Raw genomic sequence first — 24,768 nt, forward strand, 5'->3', positions numbered from 1 at the left:
CCACAATTTGTTACACCTTCTGTCGTGAAACAAGCTATTGATAACATTAATTCTTTGAAAAGTGACAATTTAAAATTATTTGTTGAATCGTCTTCAATACGGGAAGAGAAAGCAGCTGCTGCAACCGAGGAAGAAGGAAAAAGTGAAGATGAGGATGTGACAATGGAAATCAAAACTCCTCCAAGAACAGCACGAAAGAAGAAGCAAACAACTCCAAGAAAAACACGATCAACACCAAGAAAAAAGAGAGACACCACCACCGATGACGAGGAAGATGAAAATTACACGAAGGACACAAGTACGCCAAAGAAGAGAAAATCTCCAACAAAATCAAAAAGCACAACTCCTAAAAAGAAAAAAGTTGGAGGATGGGTCATGGATTTGGACGAGGAAAAAGAATGGGATGAAAAATCTAAGAAAGCTATCGAGGAAATGCGAAAACGATTTGAAAGTGTGGATAAGGTTAAGTTGAAGACTTCGAGCCCTTTAGCGGATCAGGAAGAAATTCATTTGACAGAGCTTGTTCAATAACGTGGAAGGAATGACACAAAAATTCCTTGAACGAAATTTATACCTGCATTCAGCATGATTTCTTGCCACATTCCACTTCTGATGGATCAATCAATGAGAATTTGCAGATCCATGTTTGAACTGTTTCCCATTTATGAACTCCAAAAGTTCAAAAACACAAAAAAATGCATCTCGTCACTTTGGCTACCTGTAACTTGGATCAATGGGCCTTGGATTTCTCGGGCAATCTTGAGAGAGTGAAGCAAAGCATTAAAATTGCCAAGGAGAAGGGAGCCAGATATCGTATGGGCCCAGAACTGGAATTGTCTGGATACGGTTGCCAAGATCACTTTTTAGAAACAGACACCTATACACATTGTATGTATGATCCGAAATGAATTTTCAAAACAATAATTGTAAATAATAATAACTTGAATTCGATATTGATTTAAATTCACTTCCATTCGAACAATTTTAATTGATCAAATTTCTCGAAATCATGACCTTTTTGGCTTGATCGAATCACAACAGCCATGGAATGTTTGGCCGAAATTTTGTCAACCGATCTTACCAATGATATTCTTGTGGATATCGGTGTGCCTATCAAACACAAAGGAGTCAATTACAATTGTAGAATTTTTGTTCTTAACAAAAAGCTACTCCTTATTCGGTGAGTTTTCTAATAACATTCGAATGTGTGTGAATTGAACGACGTCGGATTTAAACAGTCCAAAATTGTTTCTAGCTAATGACGGAAACTACAGAGAAACTCGTTGGTTTTGGTAGGTTGTTTTATATGAAATTATGGCACTAACGTTCTTGTCAAAAATATCAATTGATTTTCACACATTGAAGTGCATGGACAAAGAGATTTACTGTCGAAGATTTCGTCTTGCCCGATTTCATTAGAGAGTTAACTGGACAAAGAACAGTACCAATTGGTGATGCTATTGTGTCACTCAATGATACAGAGGTGAGTACAGAACTTGGGAACCTTAGAGTCATTTTGAACAATTCTTTGGCGCCTCTAATGTCACATTAATTGACATCTCATACAATGCCTAATAGTTGGCTGTTGAAACATGCGAAGAATTATTCACTCCAAACTCTCCAAATATTTATCTAGGTTTAGATGGTGTTGAAATTATTAGCAATGGAAGCGGTTCTCATTCGTCACTTGGAAAATTGCATACTCGTGTTGACCTTATTAAAAATGCAACTGCAAAGAATGGACTCGTCTATCTGTATGCCAACCAACAAGGATGCGATGGTGATCGCTTATATTTTGATGGTTGTGCAATGATCAGCGTCAATGGAGCAGTTCTTGCTCAGGGAAGTCAATTCTCCCTTAAAGAAGTTGAAGTTGTCACGTAGGTTTTTGTAAGAATTTTATGGTTATCATGAATGTTTCAAACTTGTCCAACTCCTTTCCAATACTTCTCCAAATATATTTCTTCAACAATGAATTGTTCTCACACGGTAGAGCAAACGTCGATTTGGATCAAGTTCGAGCTTTCAGAAACAAAATAGCAAGTAGAGCAGTTCAAGCTTCTGAAGCCATAGCATTCCCACGCGTTAGAGTTGATTTTACCTTAAAAAACGATCATTATTCTCAACGATTGAAACCCACACGTCCCATTGAAGTTCGATACTTTTCAAAAGTTGAGGAAATTTCTCTCGGGCCTGCCTGCTACTTGTTTGATTACTTGAGACGTTCCAATCAGGTGAGTTTTATGGGTACATTGTTCATCACTGATCTCACACAAATACTAATTTTAATCACTTGATTCCATGTCTCCCATAACATGATCACACATTGATTATACATTGTTGTCATCATTGTAACTTTTAATTTGATTAATCAAATTCTTCCTAATTCTAATTGATGACACATTATTAGGGTGGATTCTTCTTGCCACTATCTGGAGGCGCTGATTCCAGCTCAGTTGCAGCTATTGTGGGTCAAATGTGTCAACTCATTCACAAAGACTGCACAGATCCAGCCAATTCGTTGGAAGATGAATACAATAAGAATATTATTTTGAAAGATATTCGTAGAATTTGTTGCAAAGATGATTCTTGGATTCCATCCTCACCCAAAGAAATTGCGAATATTATTTTTACCACATGTTACATGGCAACAGTCAATAGCTCTGCAACCACACGAAATCGTGCACGAAAAGTCGCAGAAGAAATTGGTGCCCATCATATGGAAATATCCATTGACAATGTTGTAGATTCCATGAAAGAGCTTTTTGTGAAATCGACTGGAAAAACACCACGTTTTGATGGAACCTATGGAGAAAATATTGCATTGCAAAATATTCAAGCAAGATTGAGAATGGTCGTGAGTTATTTCTTTGCTCAATTAATGAATTGGAGTAGAGACATGCCACCAAAGAATTTGTTAGTGCTCGGTTCTTCGAATGTGGATGAAGCTCTCAGAGGTTTGTATATTCTTTTAACAATTTCATTGAATCATTTGTCTTTCATTCACCCATTATGGCAATTGTGTCATTGGTGATGTCACACATGTACGCTCATCATGGGTTGAACATTCTACAGGATACTTTACAAAGTATGACTGTAGCTCAGCTGATATTAATCCGATCGGAAGTATCAGTAAGACAGATTTGAAGAAATTCTTGTATTATGCTGCTCAAAATTTGGGATATCCTTCCCTGATGGATGTACTAATTGCAAAACCCACTGCTGAGCTTCAACCTTTGGAGTCCAATCAAACCGACGAAGAAGATATGGGATTAACCTATGATGAATTGTCACGTTTTGGAGAGCTACGAAAAATTCAAGGAAATGGCGTTGTAGAAAGTTTCAAAAATTTAGTGTACGAATGGAGAGACAAAATGAGCGTTCAACAAATTGCAGATAAGGTCAAACATTTTTTCAAATATTATGCCATCAATAGACACAAGATGACCACTTTAACACCTGCCTATCATTGTGAATCCTATTCTCCCGAGGATAATCGATTTGATTTGAGACAATTCCTCTACAATGTTGCCTTTCCTTGGCAATTTAAGAAAATTGATGAACTAGTCAAGAAGTATCAGGAAGAGGAGGAAAGAGAAAAGTAGTAGTTGTGTGTTTTAACAATTATTCTTAAAGAGAGAGGTAATGTGATTTATTAAAACCATATTATATCATGTAATTCAAATCAATGATTCTAATCACAACAACACTTTCATCAAGAAGGCTTTTATTGAAACATGTTGAGATTCGCTAAAGGAGGAGTTTTCAAGTTTTAGCCGAAACAAGCATTTTGGTGAATAATGATCAAACATTTAAATTTTCCAATTTAAGGTTTTTGTGATTGCCATTTATGGGCCTGACTCAAGTTTGTATGCAGCCAAAAAACCAAAAAAACATCTCGACACACCATCCTGTGAATCACCTCACACACACCTAACTCAACACTCTCATGAGTACCAATCACAATAACTTCCTTTCTCCCAACAATGTGTCCACTCCACAAAAGTTTTGCTACTTTTTCGGAATGGATCCCATCACCAAACAAAACCTCACCGAAGGAAATCGAAATATGAAAGATCTGTTGGGAGGAAAGGGTGCTGGTCTCGCTGAAATGGTCAATTTGGGTGTACCTGTTCCACCTGGTTTTACCATTTGCACGGAGGCCAATGTGTTGTTTAACAAACACAACAATTATGCTTCCAATATTGATTTGGATGATGAAGACGAGATGGCACAGAGAAATCTCTCTTCAAGAAATCAATTACCTGAACAAATTGTTTCCGAAGTGAATGAATATTTGGCAAGATTGGAAAAGGTGACCAACAAGAAATTTGGATCTTTGCAAAACGAGAATGAAAAGATCTTGTTGGTTTCTGTCAGAAGGTTTGTGTTGTCAGAGTTAATTATTATTTAGTTCATCTCTGTTGTTGTTTATACAACGTTTTTTCCTTCATTCATGAATTCATTATTATATGGATGTTCTTGATACCACTTGTTATACAACCCATCCTATACAATCAATTGAACATGTGGGCGGAATCAAAATGGGTCGTGCCAAAATTGTTCGCGTTGTCGAAACAATGCAATGGATTAATTCTTTAAATGAAATATATTTGTCAACATTTGAACTCTTTCAGTGGTGCTGCTGTCTCCATGCCAGGAATGATGGACACAATTTTGAATTTGGGTCTTTGTGATGACAATTTGCCAATCATGATTAAAAATTTCGGTGGCAATGAGAGATTTGTTTGGGACTCGTACCGTAACTTGATTCAAATCTACGGTGATGTTGTAATGGGAGTCAAGTATGAACATTTCGAAGAAAATGTGAAAAGACAAAAACAAAAGAGAGGCATTACTCTTGACATTGATTTGACTTTGGAAGAAATTAAGGAAATTGTGGAAGATCACAAGAAGACCATTTTCGAGAAAACAGACGAGTGCTTCCCTCAAGACACTAAGCAACAATTATTCAAGGCCATTATTGCAGTCTTCAAATCATGGACCAATGCAAGAGCGGTTCACTACCGAAGAATTCACAACATTCGAAATTTGAAAGGAACTGCTGTCAATATTCAATCAATGGTTTTCGGTAACATTAACCAACATTCAGGAACTGGTGTATGCTTTAGTAGAAATCCAGCCACTGGCGAGAACAAATTCTACGGAGAATATTTGAGACAAGCACAAGGAGAGGATGTAGTGAGTGGTGTCAGAACACCTGAAAAGATTGAAGAGTTGGCAAATTCTTTCCCCGAGTGTTATAAACAACTCTTGGACATTAGCAACAAACTAGAGAGACACTTTAAAGACATTCAAGATATGGAATTTACCATTGAAGAGGGTGTCTTGTACATGCTCCAATGTCGAAACGGAAAGAAGGCCGTGAAAGCAGCTCTCAAAATTTACTGTGACATGCTCGATGAAGGTCTCATCAATGAGAAGGAAGTCATCCTCAAGTTGGAGGCTTCCCAATTGGATCAACTTCTTCATCGTTATCTCTCTGAGAAGGAGATTGCCAAACACGAACCATTGGCATGTGGTTTAGCTGCATCACCAGGATGTGCTGTGGGAAGAATCGCTTTCACCTCAGAAGCTGCCATTGAGATGGCAAAAGAGAGAAAAACAAAGGGACCTGTGGTTTTGGTTCGTACCGACACCTCTCCCGAAGATTTGGCAGGTATGCAAATTTCACAAGGATTTTTCACAACCAATGGAGGAATTACAAGCCATGCCGCCGTTGTGGCTCGTCAAAATGGTAAATGTTGTGTGAGTGGTTGCTCAGCACTCATTGTCAATGAGCATGAAAAGACATGCACCATTAATGGTGTTGAATTTAAGGAAGGTGACATTATAACCATTGATGGATCCACTGGATTGATCTTTGCAGGTGCATTGGAGACTTCTGAACCTTCGTTGAGTGGTGACTTTGCTCGAGTGATGGAGATTGAAAAGCGTTATCGTACCATGGGAGTGTACGCCAATGCCGATACAGTCGGCGATGCCACAAAAGCCATTGAATTTGGTGCTGAAGGTATTGGTTTGTGCCGAACCGAACACATGTTCTTTGAAAAGACAAGAATTCTCGATATGAGAAGAATGATTGTTGCCACCAATGAGAAACAACGAGCAGAAGCACTTCAAAAACTCAAAGAATATCAACGCACTGATTTTAAGGGACTCTTTGATGTGATGGGAGATCGAAAGGTCACCATTCGTTTGTTGGATCCACCTCTCCATGAATTCTTACCTCATGAAGAACATGAAGTTGAAGAGCTCGCCAAAAAGCTCGGTGAAGACAAGAGCGTGGTTATGAGAAAGATTGAAGAACTCTCTGAAAAGAATCCCATGCTTGGTCACAGAGGTTGTCGTTTGGGTATTACTCTTCCAAAAATTACTCAAATGCAAGCAGAGGCTATTTTCGAAGCAGCTCTCACCTCTCAATCACCATGTGTTCATGTGGAAATTATGATTCCACTCATCTCCTCTATTCAAGAATTGAAACATCAAAAAGAGATTATCGAAAAAGTTGCTTCCAAAGTATTGACACACGCAGGACACGAAAAGGTCAAATTCCGAGTGGGCTGCATGATTGAAACGCCTCGGGCAGCATTGCTAGCCGATGAAATTGCAACAGTTTCTGACTTTTTCAGTGTTGGATCCAATGATTTAACACAAATGACTTTTGGATTCAGTCGAGATGATGCCGAGAAATTCCTTAAAGATTACATCGATATGGAATTGTCACAAACAGATCCATTCCAAATTCTAGATCAAGATGGAGTTGGAAAATTGATTCGAATGGCAGTTGAAAAGGGAAGAAGTGTGAAACCTGATTTAACTGTTGGATTGTGTGGAGAACATGGAGGAGAAGCACAATCCGTGCAATTTTTACATACATGCGGATTGACCTATGTGAGTTGTTCACCTTATCGAATTCCAATTGCTCGAATTGCAGCTGCACAACAATCCATTCTTTCAGGCTCTGTTAAAAAGTAAAAGATCTTACACCATTAAAGTAATAACAATGTTCATTCGGATATATATGGTGTTGTTATTTAATTCACTGTGAAAGACAGTCCTAATGAATACATTAATCTCTGTTGTCGAAAGTAAGTTTGAAACTCCTCTTGTGAAACCTTAATGATGAACGAACGGTCCAGTTGCATTGATCAGTAGAATGCATGTTGTGAGACTTCCTCATTTGTCTGCTCAATTTTCCGGACCAAGCAGCACGATATGGTGCAGGATGATAGAAGTACATTCTGTCATCATCCTTTACTTCACCTTGTATGATACAGCTACTCCAGACAGGTTCCGTTACAATTCGAAATGTCAATTGTGCCAAGTATGAATTTTCGGGTCTTGTTGACCGTTTCCAAATCGGTCCGGACAATGTACTAGAGATCTGAGGAAAAGCGATTATCAAGGTTCCAGTTGAACAATTTCACATTTCGCATGAATTTTCTCACACCTTGAGAGTGCGTAGGGAAATTCTTCTTCTTCTAACACACACCAGTGATGATCATTGAACTGGAATGCATTCTTTCAAGATTTGAAAAGTGAGTCTTAAGAGACACAGCTTTTTCTCACTCTTCAACAAAGAAAAACAAACTCTTGACATTCATTCAACACAGTCCACGCAGAGAGATGAAAACAAACCATTGTTTGTCTTCCAAGTTTCTTTCTTTTGGAGGAGGTGATGAACATCAAGCATCTGTCTCTTATGATGATGATGTCAATGGCCACAAAGTTCACAAGAATCAAAGTGTAGTGGTGGTACAACACAGAATGAAGGAGAATGGTGATAGTACGAGTTCTTCTTCATTGCCACACACCTTGTCGATACAGGAGGAGGAAGAAGAGATTGAAGAGGATTATGATTCTTTTCCCTTCCATTTCGTGATGCAATCGGATTCCATGTCCATGGTCATGGATTCACCACCTCCTTTTGACACTCACCTGACCTCAACAACGACTTCTTTTCAGGAACCAACCACTTCTTCCAGCATTTCTTCTTCCTCTTCACCCACAAGTACCAACAACAACAACACCACAAAACGAGCATATATTCGAAAATCTGTGAATACTCGTTGTGTCAATTGTTCGACATGCACCACACCCATGTGGAGAAAAAATCATGAAGGAAAACCTTTATGTAACAAGTGTGGACTCTATGCATTGAGATATGGCATCGATCGACCACTTGTTCCAACTCTCAAATCTGGACGAAAAAGGAAATTGAGTGAAGAAGGAACCAAGTCTTTCGTTTCATCTCATCATCATGGTGAAAATTCAGAAGATTTCCTTCTGGATGATTCGAATAAGAAGAAGAAGAAGAAGAAACAGCATGGTCGAAGGATGGATGAACACAGCGTGTGCCTCCATTCGAATTTCATTCCAACAACAAATTCTCAACAACTGTCATCATCATCCGTTACAAGCACCACAACCACAACCTCAATAACTTCAAGTTCTTCAAACAAAGACCAAAATTCAAAGCATCACAAAGCTGAAGAAGCAATCGTTGTTGGAGGATGGTCCTCACTCTCAGAATTGAAAGATCGTTTGAAAGAGGCCTCTGAAAGATATCCTGATATTATTCACACCATGATTTCAATCATTCGAAAACTTGTAGTCACACAACCTCAAGTGGAGTCTCAATTATTACAAAAACAATTAGCTTTTCATGGAAATTTAGAGAATAATCATCAAGCTTGTGAACCATACATGCAAGATGCATTCCAAGAGAATTGTTGCTTTTTGGAAATGAATTCATTGAAATGAATGTCCAATATGTACCATTAAGATGTTTTCATGGTCTTCAGTGGTGCACATGCTCAAATCTGGACGAAAAAGGAAGAAGCGTAGAGAGGCACAAGTTGTGAACGCAATGAGTGCTTGTTCATCAGATGCATGCTCGACAATGTTCAAACGGCGATCAGGTATGCTAACATGCACATTATTGTAAGGACAAAATAATCATTCACTACAACGAGTGAATAATGTCACTCTTGTAACAATAAAATAGTTTACAATTTCATTATTACTTGTATAAATTTTGCAAAGAACTGTCTTAATTTTGTTTTGCCTCCTTTTTCTTGTTGTAAATTCTTTGAATAATTGTTAAAAGTGCTTTTTCAACATTTTTATCTTCCTTAGCACTTGTTTCAATAATTGGAATATTGGCATCATATTTTCTGAATTCATTCTTTGTTTCTGGTTCGGTCATTACGCCTAACTGTTGCGTACGAAGATCAATCTTGGATGCAATAAAAATAAACTCAACATCTGAAGAGCAATTCTTTTTTCCATCTTCAAGAAAACCTGGAATTCTATCAAAGGATGATTTCTCTGAAACATCAGCTATAATTGTCATGACACATGAGAATTGTTGAAAATTGGAACAACATGTCGTGGTATGATAATAATGATAGATATTGGAACGTAATTTCAATTTCCAAATTTCTCACGACTTGTTTCAAAAGTTTTAAACCTACCAACTATGAATATACCATCAGCACCTCGGAAAAACGAACTAGCAAGAGCCTTAAATTTTTCTGTTAATGGTGTTTGGTTGATAGATAATAATTAAGAAGGTCATGAGCTCACAAAGTGAAATTCACACAAAATTCAATATCCTACCTTGACCTTTGTATGTTACGTTATGAAAAAGTGTTTGAGGTAATTAATGATTTCACAAATTAGAATTTGTCAAATTAGTATTAGCTCCATATCATGGCAAAATCGTAACAATCATACCTGCAGTGTCCCAAAGTTGAAGACGAACTATTTTTCCATCAAGTCGTCACACAGGACAAAACATGGGAACGATCAAGAGTGCAGATCATAGTCATCATAATGACATTATATTTTACAAAAATTGGAATAACCCCCTATTGAAAACTCCCTACTGCTACTTACCAGTCTCTTTGGTGTTGAGAACCAATGTGCAAACAACAAAATCAATTCCGATCGTTGGTTGATGCTGTGTGGTGAATCCTCTTTGAGAAATTTTCTTTGCAAGACTTGTTTTACCTATCACAGTGATGACGTGATCACGTTTAGTTGAGGATTTTTGTGGTAGTAAATAATACCAACCATTCATTCATCAAAGAATTTCATCATGATATTTCCCAAATATTTCAGTAATAATTATTTCAATCAAAGGAATATATTCCAACCATGTGTTGTCGGGCATATGTGGAGAGATCAAACAATAACGTACCCACACCATAATCACCCACAAGCACCACCTTCACCAAGAAATCATATTCATCTTCATTATCCTTCTCAATAGAAACAATTTGAATAGATTCGTTAATTTTGTTCTTGGAAACATAGCCTCCACTGGAGGTAGTGGCTCCTCCTTGTTTTCCACTCGTAACTGTTTGATTTGATTGTTGTTGTTCTGGAGCATCATCATCTTCTCCAACCATGATGGCAGAACCAATAGCTCCCTTTTCAGATGAAGAGTGTTGTCCCATAATGATGATGAAAATGTGATGGTGGTGGTGATGGTGGAATGAAAAATTGGGGAGTGATGAACGTGAGATTGTTGTTTTTTTGATGATGAGAAAAAGGCGAAAAGAAAGGGTGAATATTTGTGAACCTTGACCTTGGTTGTATTTTACAAATTTGGGTACGCTCATGAGATGTTCCCAGACACAAACACACGGATGCTGCTTTTGTTGTCAGTACTCTAGCCGTGGCTGACTTTCACAAATTATTGGTTGCTCTTCCAAGCAGCTTGTGCTTCTATCATTCGACGACTTCGAAGATCAGCTTGTCGTATGGGTTCTGGATTTTTATGAATGCATGTTTTAAGGACCACCTTAATGCATGATTCCAAACTGATTCTGTGACCAATGCTTATGAAGAGAGGTCTTCCGGTCTTTTGAATTGGTTGAAACACAACACCATGAGCAATTCCACTCTTTCCTATGAGTTTTGCATAATCACCTTTTGCTTTGAGATGTTTTTGAACGAGTTCTTTTACGGTGTCTCTAGTAATATCATCCACATACTTTTTATCAGCATTTTCCAATATTTAGAAAACACCATAGCGTCAAAATAGTATCATTGAGATCATTCATCATCACAAATCTCCACTCAGCTTTCGCTATAGCACACTTACCAATAACTTTTTTGCCACTCCAACAGTAGGAATATTCACAACAACTCCCAAATGCGAGGCAAGACCAAATCCTCGTTGATGCAATATTCCATTGCCATCAACAAGAATTACTTGTGGGATAAATTGTGGACAATTTTGCCGTAATTCATGTATCATGTTCTCGAGATGTGGAACTTCTCGAAAGGCTAGGCTAGAGAGACGGTATGACAACACAAATGCCAGCAATTAAAGTTATTGACATTGTTTCAAGATATTTGTTCATTAGTAGGTCCAATAAATAATATTGATATTCAAATGTCCAATCATGAAAAAACCAAATCACTTACAACCCTGGGATATAAGGATGTTGCATTGTGACCCTGTCGTACTTTTCATAAACTACTTTCAAATCTGGAAATGACAATACAATTAAACTTGCAATTGCATTCACTGGATTTTCCTTATCAAAACTAACTAATAAATTTTAATTCATTCCAACAAGTAACAGATTATTCGTAATCAAACGTAACCATATTCGAACGAGCAATTTGAAAGAATAATCGGTTGCGATTAACATTCATTTCCACACATCCAAGGAATTAAATTATGAAATTCATCCAATAGTTACCATTTAACAATCATTGAAATACATCCAAACCTACTATCGACACCTCCAACAAATTTCAACGTCGTATCTAAATCATCAGGATCAAAATCAAGATCATCATGTACAATTAATTGTTTCTTCAACTCGTCTTGTTCTAAAGACCATTGTTTTTTAATATGATTCAATTCATCTTCCGTTAGATCTTGATTCATAGTAGCCATTAATAATTGTTCGGAATCAATGCCATCTTCTGCCTCCTGATCTCGACAAGTCAGTGGTGCTGAAAGCTCTGCACGAGTAGACATTTTTTTATATTTCATCAATCTATTAAATGAGATAAAGAATACAATTGGAATGTTTTCTCTCGATCGATTAGAAGGAAGTAATTTTGAAATCCATACTGATGGCTCTTGTCAGAATGGTAAAACAGGAATGGGAATGAACATGGACAATCTATCATCCCGAATACACCAGTAGATTCCTCCTGTACAGAGAGAATTTGAAAAAATAACAAGAAGAAAGAATTTGCAAGTCACCTTTACAAAGGTAAGGACAACTTGACAAAGAAAATCAAGGTGGACAAAGCCTCTAACAAGATACAATCTTTGACCTCAACGATTGTCAACCCACTAATTCTAGAATTATCATCAAAACCAAGCAGCGAATAGCCAGGATGGTCCTTTTTGCTGAAGTTGTTGACAGCTCCAGCTTTACACAGCTGATATTCGAGAGAAATGGTGATGAATGCCAGAATGCCATTTTGTTGATTGTTGTTCATAGACGACAAGGACAAGCTTGTCCCTTCGACTCTCGAGAAGAGATCAATCATCATTTTGAATATTTAAATAATATTTATTATTAAAAAAAATGTCGTGCTTGCGAATGCTGTGTTTTGGCGACAACGAGAATCATCAGTTGGGAGTACACACTTCAACAGATTTTGATCGGAGGAATGCAATTCTCTCAGCCATGCATCTATCATCACTTCGGATGGCTGGTAGTCAATTAATAGAACATGATCATAACTCATTTTGGACTCCCGAAGAACAAGAAAAGTGTAAAGTCCATGTTATAAATACTACAAGGGTATTCAATGGACAAACCATTCGAAAAGTGATATGTGCGAATAAGAGAACATTTTTCATTACAGATTCGTATAAAGTGTATGGTTGTGGATTGAATGATTTTAATGTATTGCCAGTTTCTTCTTCAATAGCAAATACTTCCGAAATTATTGCCAATCACGAAAGTAGTAATAGCACCACCACGCCCAATCAAAGTAATACCATTGGCAATACCTCACATATTAATTTACATCAAACAAAAAAACGAAAAAAACACATCACAAAACCAACTCTCTGTGATCTTCTCAAGGAAGATATTGTTGATATTAGTTGTGGAATTTTTTATAATATTTTCATTTGTAGAAGAAGTCGCGCCATGTACGCCTGTGGGAATAATAGCTTTGGACAGTGTTCTCTGCCCATTGAGGAAGGTTTACAAAAATCGAATAGAATTCCACAACTTGTGGATTTATCCTTGTTAAAACCAACAAGTAAGGAGATTGTACAAGTGAGTTGTGGATTCAATCATACTCTCTTGTTGACAAATGATAGAAGAGTGTACGTGACTGGTTCGGCAGAGAATGGAAAGCTTGGATTCGATCCTACCGATAACTCTATACAGGATATATTGGTGGATGGAGTTGTGAGTAATTTTAATTTACTTGCTTGCAAGAAACTTGACTCTAAAACAGTTCAAGTAGAAACGGGAACAAATTGGTCTCTCTTCCTCACACAAGAGGGCCATGTCTATTTTTGTGGACAAAGTAAGCTATTCATTGACCAAGTATATGTACCAACGATTGTGACCACAGTGAAACCTGTTTCAAAGATTGCTTCAGGAAATTACCATGGATTCTTTGTCTTCCGTGAAGGTCAATCGGAATGTGGTTTGGCAGGTTTTGGTCGATTCATTGAAGGTCAACTGGGACAAAGGATTCCAATTACAAGAGACAAAATTGATGGAACCTCATTGAAAGATGTGAACCTTCCAGGTGAGCTCGCTCTAGCTTTTGAAACAATCTCGATAGGAGACTTTCACGCTGTTTGTACTACAACCATGAATGAGGTGTTTGTGACTGGCTCGAACTTGTTCAATCAGTTAGGATTCTACGAAGATACTAGTATGAGAGAGACAAATCTCAGTGAACCTGTAGTGACTTGTTTCACGAAATTACCTCGTCACTACACGTATCAAGATCTCAACATTAGTAAGAATTTTCGTACTCGAGTGAGCTGTGGTGATAACCATACGTTTATTTATTTCATTTCAGAGAACAATAATAGTGTGATGGCTCAATTTACAATGGGTCTACTTTCATCCTCAGCCTTCCAAGATATTGCTTTGGTCTGTTCTCGTAAAACAAGCACCTACGATGAGGTTTATCCATCCACTCGTCTTCCCCACGAAGGTCCAACGAAAAAGAAGAAACTTTAATAAAATCGAACCAAAAATGAGGAACATGGAAAATTTTCCGATTCAATTAACATGTTGACACTGTGGACGCAAGGAAGAGAGAATGCAAATGATGTTTTTCTTATACCTTTGTACACCTAATTAATCACATATGTTTAAAATTTGTGTTATCACTGACTGATGATAGAAAGCACTAGACGCCAACTTGGTTTGCTTTACATTTGTTTCCAACTACGTTTTGTTCAGTCACAATGTCTTTCAGGGATGATTGGGAATTTTTATTTGCCCGTACCTTTTGGTTTCACTTGAATTTCCTCAACTGGATGTAAATAAATATAGGTGTGCTTCTTGTAGAATTCGTGACCCTTACTCCAGTCATAACCTGCTGCATAAGCAAATATGCTTCCATCTCCATTAAATGCTGTTGAAACTATTGTCAAATCAGCATTAAGCTTTTTAAATTGATGCAATCGTTGCTTGGAAGTATGATCCCAAAAGTGGAAAGTGCCATCAGAACCAGCCGTCGAAAATGTTCCAAACATTGGATGGAAGGAAATGGCATTGATTGCAAAAATGTTATTGACCTCTCTGTGGCACTTGAATGCAAAGTTCTTCTTAGTAGCAGTTTCTTGTAAATAATTGATACCAACTCTTCCTTCGATGGATCCAATAGCGTACCCTGATTGATCAGGAAAACATGCCACACATCTCGTTTGTTCTCTTAATGGAGATTGATATTGTTTGAATGGCTCTTGTGGTTTTCTTAAGTCATAAACAAGCACTTCCTTATTTGCTAATGCTACAACTGCCATTGGTCCACTAGTTGAAATGTCGTAAATTCGGTCCTTTTGAGGAACCACTCCAACAGGTTGTCCGCTTGTCTGTCTAATATCCCAAAACTTGATATTCTTGTCCCAACTTCCAGTCATTACAATTGTTTGCATATTATCTACTCCATCCAATGATCGAATTGCTTTTATGGGTTGGTCATGTGCTCCAAATGTAACATCGCTCTGTGAACCAATTTGTAAATATTTCGCCTTGTTGTCGCATCCTCCCGAGAATATCTTTCCTTCCCGAGACATACAACAACACAATACTGGTGCATCATGTTTATACTTGGCTTTTCCCATGGCAGCAAATTGTATCTTGCCCATTTGATTTGCAGCTTGAACTTCCCATGCACTCACAGTACCATCCCAACTACTAGCCACAATATAATTTTGTGTAGGACACCATGAAATCATGGAAACTGTATCCGAAGGAAGATCAGGAAGACAATAATGTCCATTTGGATTCACATCTCCTATACCTGTGGATCCCATTAATGGTACTCCGGTACTTGTCTGACTTGTTCCCCACATTCTATTATTATAAGATGATGATGGTGATGATGATGAATTAAAAGAGTTAGAGTATTAATTGCTATAAAGCGACGTTGATGATCGACAAAAATGTCTCAGGTTTGTTGATGAGAATTTTTTTTTGAAGGCAAACACATGGCTTGAGTGTTGTGGTTTTCTAATAGCAAAACGAATTCATTGGAAAGGAATTCATAAGGAGGTACAGATCTAAGACTCACTCGAGAGAATTCATGTTATGTTGTGTGTTGTCATCTATTAAGTTTGATCAATATAGACTATCAATCTCAATAGGAACTCCTCATAAAGACGATTACAACGACAAAAAAAATGAGTCAACAAGACACCTTTAAACTTCCTCCCTTCTATTCACTTCCTCCGTATTATTCGTTTCAGCCCATTCTGGAGACGAGAGCAAAACAATATAAAGCATGGAGTTCTTTAATTTTAAAATATTATGAGCATCAACGGAAGTTTTTGATGAATGTCGCAGAAGAAGAAATGAATTTCTTTAATAATAAATCCATTCATCGGAAATTGCAGAAAGAAACAATTTATGACTTGTTGGAAGACATGGTTTCAAAAGAAAGAGCTGAATGGGCAGATAAGAAAAAAGAAACAATTTTTATATATTGGAAAACGCCTGCTGAATGGGCAGATAAGATTCAGAAATGGGTCGATGACAACGGCTTGACAAACACTGTTTGTACATTCTTTGAATTATTAGAAGGTGATGCTGGTGAAGGATCTGAATTTTTTGGAATGAATCCGGAGGTATTTAAGAAGGCTCTCAAAGTATTAGAAAGGAGAGGAAAGGCTGAAATCTTTCAATCTGGTGACAATGAAGGTGTCAAGTTTTTGTAAAATAATTATGCACAAATGCAGTGCGATTTTATTTTGAGTGTTTGTTGCGACCACATCTCTATATGAAGAAATGATCCGTACATGTGCAATTTATCATCATTGAGCAGTATATTGTGTAGTATTGGAAGGTACATCACAATCAACCCATTGATTGTTCACAAATTGCATTACACAGCTACTACTTGTCCCAGTAAATCATTTCACCTGATTTACTGCCTGTTACGACACTTTCTCCATCGTCGCTGACACTGATACAAGTTAATGCAGCATTGTGGGCATTAATCGCTTTAGTGAGAGATCCATCTTGAACATTCCACTTGTACAACTTGCCATCTTCACCTCCTGACAACAATTCAAACCCATCTGAAGCCAGACATCTCCAGGCCTGACTAACAACGGGACTGCTGAATTGAGCAATCTCAGTTCCAGATACATCAAACAGCTTAATGGAACCATCTTTGGAACATGATACAAATCGTTGTGAGTCTTCTCCACAAAAGCAGGTATCTGCAACGACGTCATTGTGAGCGTGGAATTCAGAAATGGCTTTCTTTTGACGTAAATCAAAAACAATTACCAAACCGTCTTCACTTCCTGAAACAATCAAGTTTCCAGATGCATCCACATTCAAACTATGAACTGGAGATTCATGATCTTGAAAGGTTAACATTGGAGTAGATGTGACAGAGTCAGAAGTACATTTCCACACTTTGACAGTGGAATCCCACGAACTTGAAATCAAAGTGTCATTCTTAACACAAATCCTGGAGATGGCATCTTCGTGAGCTTGAATCATGTCCAAAACCTTTCCATATTCGACCGAATACACATAAATTCTATTGTCCCACGAGCCAGCAACTAAAATCTTTTGTTCAGATGTTTCATCAAGAATAGCACAAGACGAAAGTGCCATATCTCCCATATCTGCTATTCTTCTCAACTGACGTTTAGATTCTATGTGAACGATCGTAATCAATAGTGGTACGATAAATCATATTCAATACGAGCAGCGCAGAATTAGGACGATCATGATATTTGAAATAATCATTCCAGATACAAGATCAGCATTACAACCTACCTAATGAGTAAATCTTACATGTACTGTCGTCACTTGAGGTATACACTCTCGATTTGTCCTTGCTAATGATGGCTGAGGTGATGCGATCTCGATGAAGCTCAACCTTGAGTGTTGGTTCCTCTGTAGTGGTCGTTGAAAACTTGGGTGTAAATGAGTTCTCGTTTTGTTTTTGCTTTCTCAAGGTAGATCTCTTCTTTCTTGTGCGGTTAGGACTATTATCTGTGGTTAAACTATCCAATGAAACTGAGGAACTGAATGAGTCAGCGGATTGAAGTGACGAGGAAGAGGGCTCCAATTCTTCGAGTTGTTTGTTAAAAAAACTACTTGGGCGATTCAGATCAGATTTAAGCAAGTCATTCACGTCAAAGTCATCATTATCTTTGGGTGTGAATAATGGAGAAGAAATTGATCTAAAAGAGCTTGTAGAGCTTAAAATGGGAGAGGAGGTCTTGGAAGAGCTGCTAAACGCTGATTCTCTATCCATGAACACAGAAGATCCAGTTCGAACAACGGATGGAGATTGTGGAACATCCCTGTTAGTTGCAGAAATAATATCTAAAGGAATTGTGTCAGACGAGGTAACAGAAAATTTTGTAATATTGGCGAGGTTTGTCTGTTGTAATTGTTGCGATGGAAATTAACATGCAATGTCCATTAGAATTCATACATTACAAATATAATTATTTGATTCAATGAGAAAACTTACGGATGCCTTTCTTTGTGGGTGAGGAGATGTGAACACTTGTTTTGGTGTTTGACCAAATTCTCTAATTTGAATTTCAATTCCTCGTCTTTCGATGGGGTCTCTAATTTTTTCGATATCCACTGCCCCTTCATATGTCAAATAATAGAATAAATTATCAGCCTTTACAGCTTCTTCTCCTCTCTGTTTGTAACCAAATATTAAATCAATCCAGTGATGCAAATTTTGTGAGACGTAATCACTCTCAAGAGCCAGTCTACATTTGTAAATAAAATCTTGCTCATCTTTGGACCATGGAGGCAAAATAACATTGTTCACACGCTGGCCGTTATTCCGAACACCTAAATCTAGATTAAGAGAGTTCATCAAGAAACTTCCTGTTGATTGATAGAATTCTGGTATTAATTCTTTCAAATCAGTAGTGTTGGTGAGTACAGAGTTAAAGGTTTGTTTGATCGAACAAAACTCTCTGTCAGGTGCATCAAATTTTCCATTTTGAAGTTTGAGCATATACTCAGGCGCTTGTCTCACTAGGAAATAGAGAACATAGCCAGGGGTTGAGTAGTGTGTTCCATACAGGAATTTTGGATCTGGCATCTGGTAATATCGATCTTTGAAATATTTGAGCCGGTCTGGATTCAGTGCGCCTATTGGTTTTTTCAAGTCTCTAAAAGTATTTGGATCTTGTAGGTCGAGCGTCTTGCTTGAATAATCAGCAACGACCCATGGAAATACTGGGTACTGTGTTAAATCATTAAACGATCGATCAGCAATAAAATTCAAGTATAGCAAATAATCAAAATTGCTTATTAACCCACTTTGCCATTTGAGTGTCATATTGCCCTGGTCATTCATTGAAATGTTGGATATTACTGGTTGTTTTAAAATTGTATTGTAAAAGTTGTCACGCTCTACTTGGTTCTTAAAAGAAAAGAATATGCTCTTGTTATTCCGTAAGAATATTTCAACACCAATTTGACGCAAGTTGTAACGCCTTTTGACGATTCTATTAATATCCCTCAAGTTGTACTTTTTAACTGGTTTTGTGCTAATGTTGTTGAATGGTTGGAAATAAATTCTTTCATTAGTCAATAAAATACATCCATGTGTGTCTACGAGTGGTGTGACTTTGGTACCATGAGTTTCATAAAGTGTTTGTTCTCTAAAATCTTCGAGCCATGTAATATCAAAAGAGAAGCCTTTGGCGATTTGATCTTCATAAATTTGATTAATCTTTTCAATTGAAGGTGTTCCAGAATTATTTTGGAATAATTGGTAGATTGGGGAAATTTTTTCAACAAATTGCTGAGCTGTCAAGAAAGTGAGTCCAATTACTACTGTATCAGGTTGCTAAACATGTTATCAATAAAAATTTTTCATCTTCCTTGAGGAACACTTACTTTTTTGAAAATATAGGGGTGGTCCTTATTTCCCTTTCGGATTTCCACAAATTCTGTGCATGTAAAACAAAACATATTTTCCTCGCTAAATGAGGAAAAGAATGGTTGATTACTTGGGGTTGGTCTGAATTTTTTGAAACCTCCTTCGATCTTGTCAAAGGAATGTCTTGTAATCGAATATCGTGTATCATCAGGAACGAATACCAAGGAGTGAGAGCAAAAGTGTAATCGTCCTTTATATTTCTCTCTGTAACATTTTGAAATCACGATCATGATGAATAAACAGTAGTAAAATAATATATGTTCAAATATTATCATCGCCAAACAAAAACACACCTTCCTCCAACGCCCATAAAATAAGTACATGAAAAGTCCTGAAAATATATTTCATCCTCTTTCAATAAGAGCATATTAAATCTCTTGTTATTTTTCTTTCGGAGCATTTTCCTCTAGGATGCGTTAATATTCTGAAATAATATGAAGAAAGATGGAAGTTATTGCAGATACAGATTAAAAAACTCGGTAATGCTGCTGATAATAATTGTTTTGCTTCTCCACGCAAGTAATAATGGCAATGTTCTTTTCAAAATTTATGTGAGTATGTGTGGAGATGATGTTGTCTATGATTACGGTGATGAAAAGATATTTTTTTTCAAAAATCATTTTATCTTCGCCTTCTTGAATGCATGATCTCTTCCCATATGGGAACAAAAATATCTAATCTTTCAGAGAGTAATAATTCAGAATCTACATTGCAATTTCATTCTACAATTCTATGGGATAAATTTGGAAATTCACCAAAGGATTGATGTGAATTAATTGCAGCTATTATTAAATTACATAAAAAATGAGCAAACTCATGCATCATGAAAAAAAAGTAAGTCTTAGACGAGGAGGAGAAGAAGAAGAGGAAGCCAGCGCCCACCATGATGAACTATTGTGTGGGATGTTGTGATGACGATGGGCGTTTTGGATGATGAATTTTCTCACATTCCGATTTTTAATATCATTTACATTATTATTTGTTGATGATGATGATAATCAATATTCGCTCATAATAATATTGTGCTAAAACCGACTCAAATTGTGTTCTATTAATTGAAATCTGTTGCTGATGTAAAATTGAACAATGACCGAATGTCCATCCAACACATTGATTGAACATTTTTCATCAACAAATTATGACAATACTCGTAAATTGGTTTTAAAAACAAATGATATTCGATATCTCTTGCCATTCAAATCTAAATAATAACATTGGATAAGATTGCTGATGAGGCCTATTTTGCTCGGCAATTTTTCATTTCTTACTACTATGCATGGAATACTGGGCGTAAAGAATTACTCTACAGTTTATATTCTCAAAGATCTACTCTCCTTTGGAATGGCCTAGCTTATCGAGGAGCAGATATTGTTAACTTATACGACAAAATTTACCAGCAAATGTGTTTTACTTCATTTGATTATCAAGTAATTGGTAGGTTCACATGATCGGAAAGCAGAGACAAGCTTACAACTGACGAACCTTGCACAAATTGACCACTTCGCAATGTAGACAATGAGCACATGTTACTGACTTCATATGGGATGCTCGCTTTGGATAACGACCCAAGCACAGCACGAACGTTCTCTCATCAATTTGTCATTGAAGCAATCAAGACAAGTCCACAACAAACAACGGTGACACCGATCATTCTCTCGGAAAACTTTAGGTGGATCGTAAAGGTTGACTCTGGATTATTCAAAGAAGTATTTGAGGAATATGATAGGGGCACTCAAACCCCCTAAATTTATCAAGAGCTCCTCAATCTCTTTCTTCATGAAATTAATAAATTGTGAGCCGTTTCCATTTGACTTTGGTGTGTCAGTTGTGAACATTTGACACAATTATCAAATATAATAATTAAATATTTATTTATTCAAGCATGGGGTCTTTGCGTTCGTTTATCAATGAACATCTTTACCTTCGATAAGCCTTACATACATCACTCATACACAAATTTTCACAATTCTCTGGTGGTCCCAGCAATTTCTTGTAATCAAATTCTCCCACCTTATAACTCTCCACCAAAAAATCCCATTGTTTGAGAATGTGCTGAGGTCCCCAAAGTTCATTGAAGCGAATTGGCATTCTCTTGTCATCATTGGTACAATAATAATGATTCAAATATTGACCCCATTTGGTCCAATGTTGAGTATCATAGCCAGTTCGTTCGTCACGAACATAACCAGCAAAGGTCGAATTTTCCATCAACCAATCCCCACGAACGGCTCCAAACGTATTCTCACATTTGCAGCACATTTGAAGTTGAGGAAGTTGCAAGTAAGACCAACCATTATATGAGAAGATGACATTGCATTGCTGATCGGGACTCACATTAGGTAGACCCATACACATCTCATCGTATTGAGGTGGAAAATGTTCATAACGTTCTGCCTTCAATGCACTCGAATGGTAATACGCGAACATCCATTTCGAAACTGGACTGGGATTTGTGAGATTGACCAACACTCGGAAGGAGTCTGAGCCACCCCACAATGGAGGAGAGAGTTTATGTTTGTTGGCATCTATGATTGTTTGTGAACGTTCACAATAACAGCTGCCACAATAGCTCAAGCACACGAATAAAAGAAGAAGAAAGCACCAATCCATCATGGTTCCAAATGCAGCCATTTTTTTGTATTCTCTTGTACTCCGATGTGTTGGTACTAACTCCGACAAGAAATTCTTTATAACATTCATTATTATTGAAAGGATGATGGTGCCTTTTATTCGACTGAGCGACAGTGGCATTCACGTCACCAATCGATCGTTTTGTTCGAAAAATTGATCACAATCTTCAAAAGGAGGTGTTCGTACAAGAATAATTTATAATCGAAGATTGAAAGCTGTAGAACCCTTCTTCTTGGTGTTGTTGAAAGAGCTGCTTGAATGGTCGAGAGTTTCAGATGTTTGTTTGGAGAGCAACTCCTCCATATGTGTCTTGAATTTGGTTTGATAGGCCTGTCCTCTCTCCTCTGTTCTCAAATGAAAGGGCTCCACATGAGTAGTAGTATGGGTGGTGGTCGTCAGATCCATATTCTTTGACACTTTGGAGAGGTGGTGGTTTGATGAATTTGAGGTGAGATTAAAATTTGGCATTGGTCGTGCTCGAAATGTTGAAGTGTTTGGGAGAGAGGGTCCAATAATAACACTTTTCAAAATCGAGTCTTCAGATCGAACTCTGTTTTTGGTGAGAAGTTTTGGAGAAACAGGAACGGTAATGGGAAGTGGTTTGATGACATTCGATCTAGTGCTGAGAGCATCGCTACACAAAGATGCTGCCTTTAAAATAGGTCTTGCCTTAAAGTGACGACTCTCATTTTCCTTTTCCTCCTCTTCAATAATTCTTGATTCAAACTGTTTTCGATGCAATGCTCCTCGTTGTTCAGTTTTGAGATGAAAGGGCTCAGGCACAGTGGTGATATGCTCTGTCAATGTTGGTACAAAGGGATTCTGAAGAGTTGTGACTGGTAAAGGCCTAGCGCGAAAAGTAATGTGAGGAGAATTTGGAGTGGCAGGTTGAGGAGCTGCTCTGGCATGAGCTCGTTGTTTTGTTCTCAAATTGGGCGACTCTGGAATGGTTGGAGGTTTGACACTTTTCGAGGTTTGTAAAATGCTTTGTTGCAATGTAGAAGTGGATGTTGTGTTGTCAAGTTTTCGAGTCTTGATAGGACGAGTGTGTGAAATGTTGCTGCTCATACTCTCGTCCACAATCTTGCTTTGATCCAACTTTCTCTTCTTAATTCGCTCATCAGTGAGAAGATTAAATTCTTCAGGATGAGTAATTTCTCGCTTAACAACTCGACCAAGACCAATTTGCCCAGAACTCTCAAAGATCTTTCTATTGAGAGGTCTTGCTTTAAATTCCACACGTACAACATTTTCCACAACTTGTGGCACTGCTCGAGTTCTACTTCTGAATTTGGTTCGCAGCTTGAAGGAACTTGGTTTTGTAATCTTGAGTGGTTTACTCGACAAGGGAGTACTTGGTTGGAGGCTACTATTGCATTTCCATCTGGATGGAATCTTGTTTCTCATCTCATTAATTTTCTGAAGCATGCTCTTATTGAAGGGAGAATGTCCAGGAGGTAATTGGATGCTGCTCGTATTCTTAGTGCCATTTGCTTCAGCTCGGCTCTCCGTAGCAAATTTGAAAGGCTTTGGAGAGATTAATTTAGGTCGAGTGACTGTCTTGAATTTGGTCAAACGTTCCTTATTGTCCACACTACTTTTGAGTGTTTTGAGAGTATTGCAGGTGGTACTTGTTGAGGACAAGATACTTTGAGTGCTAGTGCTGCTGCTGCTAGTGGTCATATGAGAGGTGGTCATTAGGAAAGGAGCCTTACTCGTCGGATTGTTGTTCTTCATATTGTTGTGTGAAGCATTCAAAACGCTTCTCTGCTTCATTCTCTGATCGGTCATGAATTTTGGAGTGACTGGAATGGTCAGTTTGGGAGCTGCACGACGACTACTACGAGGCTTATTGTGGTGCAGTGGATGATGAGAATTTTGCAAAATGGTGGATGAACAATAATTATTTCTATTGTTGTTGTTGTTGTTGTTATTATTATTATTGAACGCAGACATGATGGATGGAATATTACTGGCCGATGAATAGAGAGAGGCTCCATCATCATGATGAACACTAAATTTTGAAATGGTACTAATATTACTCAAGGTAATATCATCATGATTGTGTAAATGTGAGGAGGAAGAGGAGGACTCTTGATTGGGTACCCAAATGTTTTGTTGTTGTGAGTTATTACCATTCAAATCAATATATTTCGGATCGAGAAATTCCAAATGTTGGGCATCTTCGGTGAAAAACCATTGATCGGTTTGGCTCTTGTTGTGGGCATCCTCTGCATGTGGTTGCTGGGTTGAGTTTGAAACGAGGAGTTTATCAAAGTCAAAATATTTGGGAGCTTTGAATTCCCATTCTTCTTCAATGATGGATACCTGCTCTTCATTGGATGTTGTCATGGTACTAGTGGTGGAGGCCGTGTGGTTGTCGTGGTTGGACATTTTTTCATAAATTGTTGTATCCACTCACATTTTCAAAAATGAATTAATGTAACGTTTTGTGATGGCGCCAACATCCCTAACGGTCGAAGAAGA

General features: G+C 37.6%; 13 protein-coding genes across 13 annotated transcripts in view; 7 read left to right on the forward strand and 6 right to left on the reverse strand.

Annotated features, from left to right (window-relative positions):
• The window catches only part of FDP41_007616 (uncharacterized protein), a gene marked incomplete at both ends in the record, with an annotated part of 1,261 nt that extends 730 nt beyond the window's left edge, over positions 1-531 (forward strand). The window contains one exon of the mRNA XM_044711380.1: positions 63-531. Coding sequence (XP_044568414.1) covers positions 63-531 — 469 coding nt within the window. The remainder of the gene's footprint in view (positions 1-62) is intronic.
• A 164-nt stretch (positions 532-695) lies between these two features.
• Positions 696-3,605, forward strand: FDP41_007617 (uncharacterized protein; the record flags this gene model as incomplete). The annotated part of the gene is made up of 8 exons (XM_044711381.1): positions 696-888; positions 1,042-1,180; positions 1,239-1,292; positions 1,366-1,483; positions 1,579-1,880; positions 1,994-2,234; positions 2,411-2,957; positions 3,076-3,605. 8 exons carry the CDS (start codon positions 696-698, stop codon positions 3,603-3,605), a joined length of 2,124 nt encoding a protein of 707 aa, XP_044568415.1.
• Positions 3,606-3,949: 344 nt separating this feature from the next.
• Positions 3,950-6,999, forward strand: FDP41_007618 (uncharacterized protein; the record flags this gene model as incomplete). The annotated part of the gene is made up of 2 exons (XM_044711382.1): positions 3,950-4,383; positions 4,638-6,999. The coding sequence occupies 2 exons, from the start codon at positions 3,950-3,952 to the stop codon at positions 6,997-6,999; spliced, it is 2,796 nt and encodes a 931-aa protein (XP_044568416.1).
• A 651-nt stretch (positions 7,000-7,650) lies between these two features.
• Positions 7,651-8,787, forward strand: FDP41_007619 (uncharacterized protein; the record flags this gene model as incomplete). Its single annotated transcript, XM_044711383.1, has 1 exon — positions 7,651-8,787. One exon carries the CDS (start codon positions 7,651-7,653, stop codon positions 8,785-8,787), a length of 1,137 nt encoding a protein of 378 aa, XP_044568417.1.
• A 289-nt stretch (positions 8,788-9,076) lies between these two features.
• Positions 9,077-10,487, reverse strand: FDP41_007620 (uncharacterized protein; the record flags this gene model as incomplete). Its single annotated transcript, XM_044711385.1, has 6 exons — positions 9,077-9,366; positions 9,501-9,560; positions 9,646-9,651; positions 9,763-9,789; positions 9,925-10,038; positions 10,229-10,487. The coding sequence occupies 6 exons, from the start codon at positions 10,485-10,487 to the stop codon at positions 9,077-9,079; spliced, it is 756 nt and encodes a 251-aa protein (XP_044568418.1).
• Positions 10,488-10,726: 239 nt separating this feature from the next.
• On the reverse strand, positions 10,727-12,028 carry FDP41_007621 (uncharacterized protein; the record flags this gene model as incomplete). Its single annotated transcript, XM_044711386.1, has 4 exons — positions 10,727-11,026; positions 11,138-11,327; positions 11,464-11,590; positions 11,779-12,028. 4 exons carry the CDS (start codon positions 12,026-12,028, stop codon positions 10,727-10,729), a joined length of 867 nt encoding a protein of 288 aa, XP_044568419.1.
• Positions 12,029-12,590: 562 nt separating this feature from the next.
• Positions 12,591-14,222, forward strand: FDP41_007622 (uncharacterized protein; the record flags this gene model as incomplete). Its single annotated transcript, XM_044711387.1, has 1 exon — positions 12,591-14,222. The coding sequence occupies one exon, from the start codon at positions 12,591-12,593 to the stop codon at positions 14,220-14,222; it is 1,632 nt and encodes a 543-aa protein (XP_044568420.1).
• Positions 14,223-14,479: 257 nt separating this feature from the next.
• Positions 14,480-15,565, reverse strand: FDP41_007623 (uncharacterized protein; the record flags this gene model as incomplete). The annotated part of the gene is made up of 1 exon (XM_044711388.1): positions 14,480-15,565. One exon carries the CDS (start codon positions 15,563-15,565, stop codon positions 14,480-14,482), a length of 1,086 nt encoding a protein of 361 aa, XP_044568421.1.
• Positions 15,566-15,892: 327 nt separating this feature from the next.
• Positions 15,893-16,426, forward strand: FDP41_007624 (uncharacterized protein; the record flags this gene model as incomplete). The annotated part of the gene is made up of 1 exon (XM_044711389.1): positions 15,893-16,426. One exon carries the CDS (start codon positions 15,893-15,895, stop codon positions 16,424-16,426), a length of 534 nt encoding a protein of 177 aa, XP_044568422.1.
• Positions 16,427-16,604: 178 nt separating this feature from the next.
• Positions 16,605-20,050, reverse strand: FDP41_007625 (uncharacterized protein; the record flags this gene model as incomplete). Its single annotated transcript, XM_044711390.1, has 5 exons — positions 16,605-17,380; positions 17,505-18,117; positions 18,211-19,557; positions 19,608-19,854; positions 19,944-20,050. 5 exons carry the CDS (start codon positions 20,048-20,050, stop codon positions 16,605-16,607), a joined length of 3,090 nt encoding a protein of 1,029 aa, XP_044568423.1.
• Positions 20,051-20,454: 404 nt separating this feature from the next.
• FDP41_007626 (uncharacterized protein) lies at positions 20,455-21,395 on the forward strand (the record flags this gene model as incomplete). The annotated part of the gene is made up of 3 exons (XM_044711391.1): positions 20,455-20,484; positions 20,874-21,084; positions 21,163-21,395. 3 exons carry the CDS (start codon positions 20,455-20,457, stop codon positions 21,393-21,395), a joined length of 474 nt encoding a protein of 157 aa, XP_044568424.1.
• A 172-nt stretch (positions 21,396-21,567) lies between these two features.
• Positions 21,568-22,281, reverse strand: FDP41_007627 (uncharacterized protein; the record flags this gene model as incomplete). Its single annotated transcript, XM_044711392.1, has 1 exon — positions 21,568-22,281. The coding sequence occupies one exon, from the start codon at positions 22,279-22,281 to the stop codon at positions 21,568-21,570; it is 714 nt and encodes a 237-aa protein (XP_044568425.1).
• A 195-nt stretch (positions 22,282-22,476) lies between these two features.
• On the reverse strand, positions 22,477-24,675 carry FDP41_007628 (uncharacterized protein; the record flags this gene model as incomplete). The annotated part of the gene is made up of 1 exon (XM_044711393.1): positions 22,477-24,675. The coding sequence occupies one exon, from the start codon at positions 24,673-24,675 to the stop codon at positions 22,477-22,479; it is 2,199 nt and encodes a 732-aa protein (XP_044568426.1).
• Between the last annotated feature and the right edge of the window lie 93 nt (positions 24,676-24,768).

Source organism: Naegleria fowleri (genome assembly GCF_008403515.1).
Source record: "Naegleria fowleri strain ATCC 30894 chromosome Unknown tig4, whole genome shotgun sequence".
Taxonomy (NCBI): Eukaryota; Heterolobosea; class Eutetramitea; order Acrasida; family Naegleriidae; genus Naegleria; species Naegleria fowleri.